This window comes from Lampetra fluviatilis, chromosome 35 (assembly GCF_964198595.1).
Source record: "Lampetra fluviatilis chromosome 35, kcLamFluv1.1, whole genome shotgun sequence".
Lineage (NCBI taxonomy): Eukaryota > Metazoa > Chordata > Hyperoartia > Petromyzontiformes > Petromyzontidae > Lampetra > Lampetra fluviatilis.
In genome coordinates this window covers 3,774,097-3,787,770 of record NC_136309.1, presented here as the reverse complement: position 1 = coordinate 3,787,770, position 13,674 = coordinate 3,774,097, and the positions used below count along the sequence as shown (strand labels likewise).

At 50.9% G+C, this 13,674-nt stretch overlaps 2 protein-coding genes across 2 annotated transcripts in view; one reads left to right on the top strand and one right to left on the bottom strand.

The window, feature by feature from the left end:
- Positions 1–8,934, bottom strand: part of LOC144944526 (monocyte to macrophage differentiation factor-like) — a 40,929-nt gene extending 31,995 nt beyond the window's left edge. The window contains exon 1 of the mRNA XM_078872751.1: positions 8,888–8,934. The gene's annotated coding sequence lies outside the window, so the exon portion shown is untranslated. The remainder of the gene's footprint in view (positions 1–8,887) is intronic.
- A 413-nt stretch (positions 8,935–9,347) lies between these two features.
- Positions 9,348–13,042, top strand: LOC144944523 (GTP-binding protein Di-Ras1-like). The gene is made up of 2 exons (XM_078872746.1): positions 9,348–9,704; positions 10,482–13,042. The coding sequence occupies exon 2, from the start codon at positions 10,530–10,532 to the stop codon at positions 11,391–11,393; it is 864 nt and encodes a 287-aa protein (XP_078728872.1). The 5' UTR covers positions 9,348–9,704; positions 10,482–10,529; the 3' UTR covers positions 11,394–13,042.
- Positions 13,043–13,674: the final 632 nt, after the last annotated feature.

Here is a 13,674-nt window from a genome sequence, read left to right as displayed (position 1 = left end):
CGCTGCACGACCATCACCCCGTGAAACGCAGCGCCTTTGATATTCCGAATTATGTATTCGTAATTATGGCTATGGTCTAGCTCACCCACGTTTCTTTGTTTGCACACCCCCCCTCCCCATCCACCGTGCCCCCCCCCTCGCCTCCATCTCTATCAAAGCCCCCCCCCCTCCCCCACATCGTGCCGGCGATCGCACGTGAATCACCGCCGAAATTGACGTCAGAGCGAACGTTACCACGACCGTGGGTTGCGTGGTCACCTTGACCCTTGATTGGGGTCACCGGTGGACGAGTTACGGTGGAGAGGGGGGGAGGGATGAAGGTCGATTTCCAACCCCAATCATCCCAATCACAGCCGAGAGAGAGAGAGTCACGACTCCCCATCGCACGTGGCAAAAATACACTCCTGCCCACGCTCTCGCTTTCTCTCTGTCTCTCTCTGCCGCTCTCTCTCTCAAATCAACAACAACAACCGCCGTTCGCCACTAAGTGGCGGTGACGTCACCACGACGCTTGTGCCAGGCCATGTGCACGTTGAGGCTATCACGTGAAGTGTCGAACGCCCGCTGGCAGGAGGTCACGGGGCAGACCCAGCAGGTGCCACGGGTCGACTGACCGAGATGACTGAGACGACTGGCTGATGCACCACCTGTGCCCCCTTCTGTGCCAACTTGCTGTGCTTTAGCCACCCGGCGCTCCGCTCATTATTCTCTCCATTGAGGTCGACTGGTGCGGTGTGTAAACATCAGAAGAACTTGGGGAAGACAAAGGCGGTCCGGCCGTGGTTAATGACACGCTCGCCCTCTTGCCTTACAAATGCCTCAATTGGGATCAAGCAGCAGCAGTAGCAGCACACACCGCTCCCTACTGGAGCAGCCTGGGCAAGAGCCCCCTATAAGACGAGTCAAGACACTCGGCGAGGCTATCCTGGCTAAACAACAACAACAATCATAAATAAATAAATAATTAGACTTATAAATAAATTACGAAACGGTGGAATAAAAAAATGCGGATTTCACAACGCTTAACAACACGAGCTCTGAGCCTTGCCCAGACCACGAGTTCGGGAGAACTGGACGCGCTGCCATTTCCTCGTTCAGAACCACGCAATGACCCAACAAGGATTGTCCAGAGAACGCGGCCAACGCGAACGGGCGGCAGTGACCAAGACCGCAACCCGCGGACCGTTTCCTCCCTCATTGGGACTCATCGGCACGGCGCTGCCAGCAAACGCTCGCTGCTGCCACACTGCGCCCTCTGTCAGCACCCACGCGATCGCAACGCGTGGAGGTCATTCACAACAAAACCACTCGAGTCCTCGTGGAGAACTTTAACGAAAAAATGAAATAAAAATGAATAAAATGCAGACGTGATTTCTTGCAAAAGGTTTCTGTCACGTAGGTTAAAAGAAAACAAATAAATAAAATCACGACGTTTCGGAGGCAACACAAGCTTCCGTCTTCAGGTGAAACCGTCACAGCAAAAAATATCTGTATCAAGTGAAGACGGAAGCTTGTGTTGCCTCCGAAACGTCGTGATTTTATTTTTTTTATTTTTTATTAATTTTAATTTCATTTTTTACCTACGTGACTTTACCGAAAGAACTAAGAGTATGAATCCTTGCAGTCACGAAAGCTTCAAATCTAGAACTTTTAACGAACACAATCAATAATTATTGAGACGTATCCGCCTCCTTCTCGCCTAGTCCGTCACTCCACGTGACAGGTACAAGTGTATTACCTTCCTGCACACATCCCATCAACCGCTCCTGCGCCTGTTGTGAGCGCGTAACTTCTAAGGAATCTTCTGGAACCGGTTTCGACGCACAGCGTCTTCATCAGCTGCACTGCCAGCTGTCGCCAGTCAAGGCCCACGTGTTGTTTTTTAGGCAAAGGCTCATTCTGTATTGAAAGCTCATTACTTTATCACTGCTGTTTATTGTAGAATGCCGTGTTTGGACACGTTTACATAGGACTGCGATGTTGAGTTCAAGTATCATGCCCGTGGGTGGTGCAGTTACGATGTGCGTTGCGTCATGGTGCTGTTGCGGATGCTGCTGCTGATGATGACAGTGATGATGATGCTGCTGCTGCTGCTAATGATGACGGTGATGACGATGGTGGAAATAATGATGACGTTGACATTTCATGATGTGTTAAAGAAGTTCAACATAATCACGTGTATGTGTGTTGTTTTTCCCTTCCATATACGGTGTGGAGAGAGAGAGAGCTGTGAGCCTTACCTGCCGGAGGCAACGCGCAGTCAGAATGTTTGTATGTGAGTTGAACTTCTTTCGCACCGTACGTAGCCAATCGTGCTCATCGGAGGTGCGGGGGAAGAACAGCAGGCTAAACACAACAAGCAGTTCTGAAGAAATGAGTTTTCAACCGAGTTTTTTTGTTTTGAATCTCAATCTCGATTGAAAAGATTTTTTAACTGTCTTTAGTCTAGATTTAAATCTAGATTGAAATCGAGATTGAACACTCATCTAGATTTCAACTTGTTTATTTAGAACACAAGATGAGTGTTAAATCTAGATTTCAATCGAGATTGGAAACGCATTTCTTGAGAATATAAGCAGTTCTAATGAAATGAGCTTTCAGATTGAAATCTAGATTGAAGTCTAGATTGAAATCTGCATTGAAGTATAGATTGCAAACTCATCCAAATTGAAATCTAGATTGAAGTCTAGATTGAAATCTAGATTACAGTATAGATTTAAAACTCATCTATATTGAAATCTGGATTGAAATCTGTTTTGAAAACGCATTTCTTTTAGACGAGACAATTAACGCCACAGAAGCAGCAGCAGCAGCAAGGAATAATCGGAGCACCGATCAACGGAAGGCAGTCGAGGCTGTTTTGTGAGGTTGGTGTTGCGTTTTCCCCCCCTCGAGGCAAGGACGATACACTCTCAGCGGCGTTTGCAATCGACACGAAATAACAATCAAACAAACATTCTCAGGGAATTTCCCCCCACCTCCCACAGCGGCGATGAACAATCGTCACCTTGTAAACGAGACGCATTTAATAACACAGCAGCGTAACCCGCGGCGCCTTGAATGTAAATGAGAATCTGCGAGTGGAGTACGGAGCCGTGTGACAAACGAAGAAAACTACTTCCACTGTAAACTATTTATTTGTTTTCATTTAGCTTTTTTTTCAGAAGCGACCTGCTCACAAATGATAGCTCAACGAAGTGGCTTATCTAGGACGACATTTATCGCAGCCAAATACTCGACACCGATGCATCGTCACCCTTTACTACCACAGCCTTGCACCCGTTTGCTTCCCGATCCTCTGAACCGTGTGACGTTGATTGTGAATGTGGAGGGTAAAAAATTAACCCGTAAAAACTAAGTTTTTCACTATAAATCCTTTATATGCGTGGCGGCTAGAGTCCTCTCGTCCTCTGGCTTGAGATGGCTGCCACATATGGGTCAGATGATTGCCTGCCACCATTAAGCAATTGGTAATTAAATATAATTATTTTTTTCCTAAAAATTGTAAAAATTTTGGAAAAATAAAATTCACGAGAATAAATTGTCACGCACAACGAGTCTGTGTGCAAAATGTCAGCTCGATTGGATCACGGGAAGTTGGTTAAAAAACGACCGAAAGATTTGCACGGTCGTAAGCAAGCAAGTGAACTTAATATAGAGGATTTAAAAACACGCGACCACGGGGAGAAAGAGAGACACACGCAAACTCCAAATATACAACAGGCGTCAGGGTCGGGATCGAACCCACGACCTCCTGCACACCAGGCGAGGTAGTTAACATCTCCTACCAACGTGATGATGAGAGAGAGAGAGAGACACGCAAACTCCAAATGTACAGCAGGCATCAGGGTCGGGATCGAACCCACGAGTTCCTGCACACCAGGCGAGGTAGTTAACATCTCCTAGCCAACGTGATGATGATGAGAGAGAGAGACACGCAAACTCCAAATATACAACAGGCGTCAGGGTCGGGATCGAACCCACGACCTCCTGCACACCAGGCGAGGTAGTTAACATCTCCTAACCAACGTGATGATGATGAGAGAGAGAGAGACACGCAAACTCCAAATATACAGCAGCAGGCGTCAGGGTCGGGATCGAAACCACGCACCTCCTGCATACCAGGCGAGGTAGTTAACGTCTCGCTACCATGGCGTCCCAGATCTTGTGTTGAAACCTTTCGGGAGGAAGGGTTTCAACACTTCGGGGACGAGCCACAGATGTGTGATCGTGGCCATGTAACCCCAAACGATAAGAGTATCAAACCAGTGGTTCTGCTTAACCTGGAGTGCACGCACCCCATGGCAGTGACGGATTATCTTAGTAGAAAAAGTAGCTACATATGCTATGGGACCCGCACTTTCAAGGTCCCCGCGCTAAACGCTTTCAAGCTATCAATTCCGGCTCAGTGATTCGGCACTTGCTCTATTACTATAGTACTATACCGCCTTCAACTTTTATGAACGACTGGGTGTTTAAAGTTAGCGATTTGTCGTATTATCTGGCTGTATAGCAAATGAAAAAATACAATTACTTTCCTATGCAAGTTAAACATTTATGTGTTTTTATATTTGTGTTTTTTTTATTTAGGGCCCCTTTATAACAACATATGCTACAGGCCCTGCACTACCCCATGGGCATGCGAGATGCCTTTGTGGGTGCGCGACACACGGCCAGATTTTGTAGTTAGAAGGTAAATCGTCGAAGCCACGGACACGTGAAGTTACAGCTCACTTTGTTTCATCAAACCCTACGCATGTATTAACATTGCACTATTTTTTTTGAACGATTGAGAGCCAAAAGGGGGTGCAACGGCTGCAGTACAGGTCTAAGAACCACTGCTTGCGGACCACACAGTAAATCCGTACAGGCAAAGCGAACACATTGTGGATGGCAAGACTGGCTGGACTGATAAGGGGCCGTCCATAAATGACGTCACGCACCTGGGAAGGGGGGGGGGGTCAGATATTTGTGACGATGTGTGACGAGGGGTGTTTGAGAAATGTGACGTCACATCAAAATGCGCAACTTTAACTAAATATAGGCAACACGTTCTTACTTAATTAAATAGACGTTTTAATAAATGTTTTCTCCTACAACATCAGAGTGCAGCGCCACATTAAATACGCACTACAATGACAATAGTTTCAAGCGATTTGAAGCATGTTTTATTTTCAAAATGGAAATATGGTTTTGGGGGGGCGGGGGGCAGAACTTTGTGACGTCACATTTGAGGGGGGGGTCTGACTTTTTGTGACGTCATGTGACATGGGGGGGGGGTAAAAAACCGTCCAAAATCGCGTGACGTCATTTATGGACGGCCCCTAACCCATTGCCACCGGACTGAGTCGCAATAACATTGAAGTTTGGGATCCAGGGTGGGAGATGAGGGGATGGGTGTAACGTCGAAATAATTAATTAATTGAATTCTGTAAGAAAATACTTAAGCTGTGATTTCACCGCCCATTGGGGGAAGGGAAAGTGTGGGGGGGGGGTGTCAATGAAACATCGTTTTGCATAATAAGCCACGCCCATCTGCATGACGTCATCTCCGGCAATAATGGTTTTTCAAGCAACCGTCACCTGTCTGTCGGTCCGAGGCGCTGGATTCGAAATGTCAAAGACATTTGCAAGCGCGTCGTTTAATAACCACCTCGTTGGAAAACCACCTCACGAGCAAACCGAACACGTGGATCAACACGGGCGTTGCCGGGCAGCAGAGGCGTGGGGAGCATAGAAGTACAGTCGTAGTAGAGTACAACACGTGGGTAACAGCGGTTCTGAAATCACTCGCTGTCCATGTTATCCGTGGCCGGGAATCTATAAACTAAAACTACGAAAAACTATATATTTTATATTCTTGGTTCTTTCGGTAAAGTCACGTAGAAGGGAAATAATAACAATATAAATATAAAACAATAAAAATTCTCACGACGTTTAGACTTTGTTTTATATTTATATTATTTATATTCTTTTAAAATAATATAAATATAAAAAATAAAAATTCGCACGACGTTTCGACTGCAGCACAAGCAATCATCATCAGGTGTGAAATCCACAGCAAGAACATTTTTATTGTTTTATATTTATATTATTTTATTATTTCCCTTCTACGTGACTTTACCGAAAGAACCAAGAATATGAATCACTGCAGTCACGAAAGCTTTAAATCGAAATGTATATTGTTTTATTTAACCAAGTAAGGCCCACTGAGCAACGTAGCTCTCTTTCAGAAGCGACCTGGCCACAAATGATAGCCCAACGAAGTGGCTTATTATCACGTGGAAATGTATAGCAGCCAAATATAAATGAACGCAATGTTTTTAAATGTGCAGGAACGAAATGGAGGACTTGGAGAAAAATCCACTCAACTACGGGCGAAAGAGAGAGAGAGACACGCAAACTCCAAATGTACAGCAGGCATCAGGGTCGGAATCGAACCCACGACCTCCTACACACCTGGCGAGGTAGTTAACATCTCCTAGCCACCGTGATGATGATGAGAGAGAGAGAGACACGCAAACTCCAAATATACAGCAAGTATCAGGGTTGGGATCGAACCCACGACCTCCTGCACACCTGGCGAGGTAGTTAACATCTCCTAGCCACCGTGATGATGATGAGAGAGAGAGAGACACGCAAACTCCAAATATACAGCAAGTATCAGGGTTGGGATCGAACCCACGACCTCCTGCACACCTGGCGAGGTAGTTAACATCTCCTAGCCACCGTGATGATGATGAGAGAGAGAGAGACACGCAAACTCCAAATATACAGCAGGCATCAGGGTCGGGATCGAACCCACGACCTCCTGCACACCTGGCGAGGTAGTTAACATCTCCTAGCCACCGTGATGATGATGAGAGAGAGAGAGACACGCAAACTCCAAATATACAGCAGGCATCAGGGTCGGGATCGAACCCACGACCTCCTGCACACCTGGCGAGGTAGTTAACATCTCCTAGCCAACTCGTGCTGTCCCCCGCGTTCGTAACGCAGCGTGCTAACCGCTGTCCCGCCGCTCACATCCTGTACAAGGATCCCCCGTGTAGCCTTAACAGACTGTAGGGGCAAGTGCTGTTAGCGAGTAGCACCTATAAAGGCCGACACGGCACACGAGGGGGCGGGTGGCCAACACCACACCCGACCGCCTTTGTCTCCCCAGCGGCGATGTTCACACACCGCACCAAGTACTCATTTGTTGGCTGAGTCGACCTAGGGGAGGCCCATGCCCGATTCAGATAATCGCCACTGGCGTTGGCCACGAGTGGGAATGGAAGATCGGGTCGCCCGGCATTCACAGCGCAAGCGCGCTAACCGCTGCGCCACCGCTCCCCACATCCTGTGCGTGCCGCATGCACGCGCACACAATTTCCCCCTCCTCCTCCTCCCCGCATGGCCCCGACGACCCAGTCACCCATCCTCCCACGGGCTTCCCACCAGAGGTCGCAAACGGGTTTTGGATTCCTTACCCGTACCCGGCCGCACCAGGGTCGCAATCGGGTACCTGATTGCGACCTCTGGGATGAAGCCATGTTGCCGGCGCGGGTGGGTTGATTCTAGGAACTTGAATTGTGAGAAGAGACAAGACGTTGGGAAATGAGTGACAAACGGTTACTCACCAGTGACTCACGGCCTACCCGTACCCGGCCGCACCAGGGTCGCAAACGGGTACCCGGGCCGGGTACGGGTAGCCGGGTATCGGGTAGGGTACGGGTATCGGGTACCCGGTTGCGACCTCTGCTTCCCACCCTCGCCAGCAGAGTCGGCTACAAGATCCGGGGCGTCACGGTAGCGATATGTGAACCACATCGCCCGCTATGCAGGAGGAGGTCGTCGGTTCGAGCCCGAACCCTTTGACGCCTGCTGCTGCTGCTGTATATTTGGAGTTTGCACGTCTCTCTCTCTCTCTCCCCGTGGTCGCGTGGATTTTTCTCCGGGGTCCTCCGGGTATTTTCCCCTCCACGTTTCGAATCGACATCGCCACGCGTTTAGAGTGTTTGCCTGCCGCTATGAAATGCCCACGTGATAAGCCCACTCCGTTGGGCTCTCACTTAGCTCAGTGGGGCCTGACCTGGTACAATGAAAAATCTCTTCGCCTAGTCGTGTGGCGGAGCACTCGCAACAAAGACAAAGATCCCCCGTGTAGCCTTAACAGACTGTAGGGGCAAGTGCTGTTAGCGAGCACCTGTGAAGGCGCTACGAACCCGGCGATCCAAGTTCGATTCCCGCTCACGGCCAACGCTGGTGACGATTATCTGAGTCGGTCGCGGGCCTCCCCTAAGTCGACTCAGCCTCAAGTGAGTACCTGGTGTGCGGTGTGTAGACATCGCCACTGGGGGAGACAAAGGCGGCCGGGCGTGGTTGCTGGGCCACCCACCCCCTCGTGTGCCGTTCCGGCCTTTATAGGTGTTACTCGCTAACAGCACTTGCCCCGACAGTCTGTTGAGGCTATACGGATGGGGGGATCTTTGTCTTTTGTGTGACTGGATTTGTGTGGCTGCTGTCATCGTGACACCGGGGTACACGTTGAGGAGCGCGTATTACTTTCCAGCACGTCTTAGAATGCGGACACAATTATGTCATCATCATCACCAACCACTGTCAATCCATTGCTGGATGATGATTTGTTTCCCCAAGACACCGCCACCATCTCCTCCACCTTAGCTTGCTACCCCCCAACCCCCCCCCCAATCCCGCTCCTCCGATTATCACGGTTGGCTACGTACGGTGCGAAAGAAATTCAACGTACGCGCCTCGCGATCCTGGCAATGCAATGATGCACCTGCGCACCTGCACACCCCCGGGATGTATTGCTCCATCTCCACCCTCCTACCATTTCTCGGACGCGTTCCAATGCCTCGACACATTCAGCTCATTTGCCTACCTGCCCGCGAGGCAAGAGGCCGCTCCCTGCATACCGCCAACCCCTCCTCCTGCGCAGATCGCGACTCTTCAACAAACATCATCATCATCATCATCCTCCTCCCTCCCTCACCTCTCATCGTCCTCTTTGACTGCCTCCACCCATTACCCCCCACCCCGCTGCACTCCCCCCACCAACCCCCCCCCCACCAACTCCCCCCCACCCCACCCACCCCCTCCTTCTGTACAGCTCGCGGCTCTCTCCCCCCACCTCATCATCCTCCCCCCCACCTCATCCCCCCCACCCGTCCCTCCCTCTCACCTCCCATCGTCCTCTTTGTCTGCTTTTCTCCCCCCCCTCCCTCCCTTTCAGCTGCACCCCCCACCCCACCCACCCCCACCCCCCACCCTCCCCTCCCCTCCCTCGACCATTGGCTGCTGCTGCTGCTTCTCACGGCGCGGTGTCTCTTTATAAGCGGGGCACGGCGGAGACGCAGCACCACTGTTCGCCCTCCCTCCGTCTCCGCGTGTCCACGAGGAGTCGTTCGTTCGTCCGTTCGTTGCTCCCTCCCGGCGCGGTTTCTGCGAAGGCTGCACGGGGCACTTTTGCCTTTGTCTCATCCACGCACGCGTCGGCTCGTTCGTCTGCACGCACGCACCGCACGCGCCGCACACACCGCACACACCGCACACACCGCACGCACCGCACACACCGCACGCACCGCACGCACCGCACACACCGCACGCACCGCACGCGCCGCACACCCCGCACGCACCGCACGCACCGCACGCGCAAATAGAAGCTCGCAAAACTTCGTCCCGTCTCGCCAGCCAAGCCGGTAAGCGCACGAGTCTACTACTATTACTACTACAACCAACTGCGTGTGTGCATGTGTGTGTGTGCATGTGTGTGTGCGTGTGTGCGCGTGTGTGTGTAGGGGAGCGGTAGTGTAGCGGTTAGCGCGCTGCGCTATGAAACCGGCGACCCGGGTTCGATTCCCGCTCATGGCCAACACCAGTGACGATTATCTGAACCGGTCCTGGGCCTCCCCTAGGTCGACTCGGCCTTAATGAGCACCTGGTCGTGATGTGTGAACATCTGCGCGGGCGAATGTCCTCCTCTCCCGGGGCGCGTTCCATCATCATCCTCATCAACCTCATCATAATCATATTCTTTGGGGTCTTTCGGTAAAGTCACGTAGATAGAAAATGAGAAAACCTACGACGTTTCGATCGCAACACAAGCGTTCGTCATCCTCTTCCTGATGACGACCGCTTGTGTTGCGATCGAAACGTCGTCGTTTTTTTTGTTATTTTTTGTTATTTTCTTTGAACCTATCTACGTGACTTCCCCGAAATATCCCAACAATATGGATTCCTGCAGTCACGAAAGATTTCAATCGAAATAATAAACTACCCTGATTTTCCGTAACAACGATAAGATTTCTCGGCATTTACAGATCTGATGACTGCCTTAACCGCATTTTTTTTTTTACAAATACTTCAAAATCTAACTTACGACGCTTCGGGAAGTGACCCGATTAAACCGCTCAGCTCAACGACAAGCAATTAATAACAACTCGATCTCTGCTCTTAACCCGATCCGTCGCGCGCAGGTTTTTTCGTTCTCTCCGGGAGGAGGAAAAAAAAAGCCACCAAAAGCCATGAAACAGCAGCTGAGCCATCGCGAGCAGGAGCAGCAGCAGCAGCAGCACGCCCAGAGGGCCCGCGTGGTGTTCTTCGGAGCAGCCGGCACGGGGAAGTCCTCGCTGATCCGCCGTTTTCTCAGCGACTCATTCGACCCCATCTACAAGCCCACGGTGGAGGAGCTCCACCGCTTCAACTGTGGAACCGACGCAGCAGCAGCAGCAGGAGGAGGAAGAAAAGGCGATGGAGAGTTCATCCTGGAACTTCTCGACACCGCGGGGAGTTATTCGTTCCCGGCCATGCGCCGTCTCGCGGTGCGCAGCGGCGACGCCTTCGTGCTCGCCTTCTCCGTCGACGACCCCGACTCGTTCGAGGAGGTGACCCGAATCCGCGACGAGATCCTCGTGGAGAGAGCCACGCTCCGCGACGAGCGGCTGGCGAACGACCACGAGGGAGGAGGAGGAGGAGCAGGAGAAGGCGGAGATGCTGGGGAGCTCCCGCGCGCTGCGCCACGTATCCTGGTCGTGGGCTGCAAGTCCGACAGCCGCGAGACGACCTCGACCCGTGCGGTAGCCAAGGAGGAGGCCGCCTGCGTAACGGAGCTCGATTGGGGCCACCGCTACGTGGAGGCGTCCGCCAAAGACGGCGGCGGCGTCATGGAGCTCTTCCAGGAGCTCGTGGGGATGGTCAAAGGTCCCGGGGGCGACGTCCGCCTCTCGGCCGAGGCGAGGCGTGCGCAGTTCCGTAACCAGGCGAAGCGGCAGCAGCAGCAGCAGCAGCAACGCAGCAAGGAGCGGCCGAAGCGAGCGGAGACCTTTCCGAAGGTCGAGGAAACTCGGCCTCCCGGTATCAAGAAGGCCAACAGCTGCAGCATCTGCTAGGTGGCGAGCGACGATGGCCTCCTCGCGCAAGAGGGGAGGTTGCGTGCGTCGCGTTGTCACGAATAAATCCGAAGTAAAAGCTGTTTTGAGCTTAAATGTCACCAACTCTTTCGAGTTGAGAGAATCGTGTAACGTGGGTGGGGTGGGATATTGTCCTACCGAACCACGCGCCGGCAAGCAGGTTTGTTATTGTTGTAAATAACACTGCCCCGTTGGTTGTTGTTGTTGTTGTTTACTGTTGTTGTAGTACGCAATGTGTACTATGGTTGAACTTCTTTCGCACCGTACGTAGTCGAACCGTGCGTGCCACCGGGTGCGTTTGTTGCGCGATGATGATGTTGATTATTATGATTATTAGAAATGCCGTTTAAATTCGTGTGTGCGCGTGTGTGTTTATATCTAAACACGCGCGCGCGCATTGCCTTGCGTCGTACGCTCCACGTTGGAGCATTTTAAGTAGCGGCTGATGTGCCTGCAACTCGTATCGCGGTTTCGCGAAATCGCGGCGTGTGGGTCGTAGGTAAGCGGTTCCGTGCGCGTATCGTCGATTGCGTTTGCAAGTGTCGCCGTTTGGTTGCGCGTCATGGCGGAAAGGGCAAACTTGGTCCGGCCATAGGAACGTGGAATTTCCAGCATTTTTCGCCCATGAGGACGAATCAACGGACACGCGTTTGCTACCCCGTTCATCGTTTACGCCGCAGGCGTAACAATCGTTGGTTATTAGTTAATGTATTTTAATATATAATGCGTTACGTTTTCGTGCGGGTTATGGTTAAGATCGTGTAACAATGCCGATTGTTTTTTTTTTAAACGTACTAGTCGAACGTTCTGTTGTTCCTAATTTAAATTGCTTCTTATAATAATCCACTGCCGGACCAAATCCTCCCTCTCCACGCCGTGCGGGTGGTGGCGGTTGTTTGACCATACTTCCCCACGCCGGTCAATGGTGTTGGGGGTGGTTGGTGAGGCGCAGGACTTGGTTCAGATCTCAGTCGCCACCGGCGTGAGCCGTGGACTGGGAATCGAACTCAGGCGGTCGGTCCGGGTTTGATAGTGCAGTGGTGCTAACCGCTGTGCCACCACTCCCCCCATTACGTGATATTGTATATAACATGATTGCGTGTGCGGTTAGGTGGTTATTTAACTTTTTTTTACAATGTAGCATTTCGCGTACAAAATAAACAATGCTACACCCTTTAAGTTATATCTGGATTTGAGGCTTTTGTGACTGCAGGGATCCATACTCTTTGCTTCTTTCGGTAAAGTAACTTTGATAGAAATAAAAAAAATCGGTCTACGAAAGGCCTCGTCTAGAGCAGTCTGTTTATTTCACCTGAAGATGATCCGCTTGTTGTTGCGATCGAAGCGTCGTGATCTATTATCTTTAACTTATATCTGAATATAATTTATGTAGGTACGTGTGTATTTATTATTCCAGAATATGTATTTATCGTATTTAACGCGGCGAATTGGTCTCTCTCTCTCTCTGTAAGAGGTGAAGAAGGCATCGCGCATTCGGTGAAGTGTGATCAGTGAAATGTAACTGTCATGATGATGATGATGGTGGTGGTGGTGACGGTGTCCGTGATTTCATTGCAAATAAATACTAACCCCAAGATCAATGTTCGCACTTTCCTTCCATTCAATTAAAATCATTGCTACATTTCTCATTACAATGTTTACAATTAACATGGCACCTTTTTTTGCCAGTATCCAAGTATGATAAGTAAGAATACGTTTGATCCTTTCTGGCAATACAATAGCAGGTGTCAAGATGTTCAAAGACCAAATTGAAACATTTTAAAAGGAATAAAGTTACGTAACACATTCCTGCGGAGGGAGCTGGTAGGAACGTTGGGTTGCTCGGTCAATGGCCAGGGTCAACGGCGGCGTGGTGTATTCCGCAAATATGCCAGACTGTGAGGGCGGGCACAAGCCGGCGTGAGTAGGTTAAACGTTGAGTTTTATAAGGGCACCACGGGGTGACCAGCCCCTCCCCACCCAGCCCCACCCCTCCCACCCACCACCCAGCCCCACCCCTCCCACCCCCCACCCAGCCCCTCCCCACCCAGCCCCTCCCCACCCTCCCCTCCTCACCCAGCCCCTCCCTCCCCACCCAGCCCCTCCCTGCACGACGGACACAATAATCCCCTGTGGGCTGGTGTAACCAGGAGGCTCCTACCAGTATAAACCACACACAGGCACTTGTAGTGAACATGCAGACAAACAGGCTCTGACAATATATGTAGTCTCTTTAAAACTGAAGAATGCTGTATCTGGT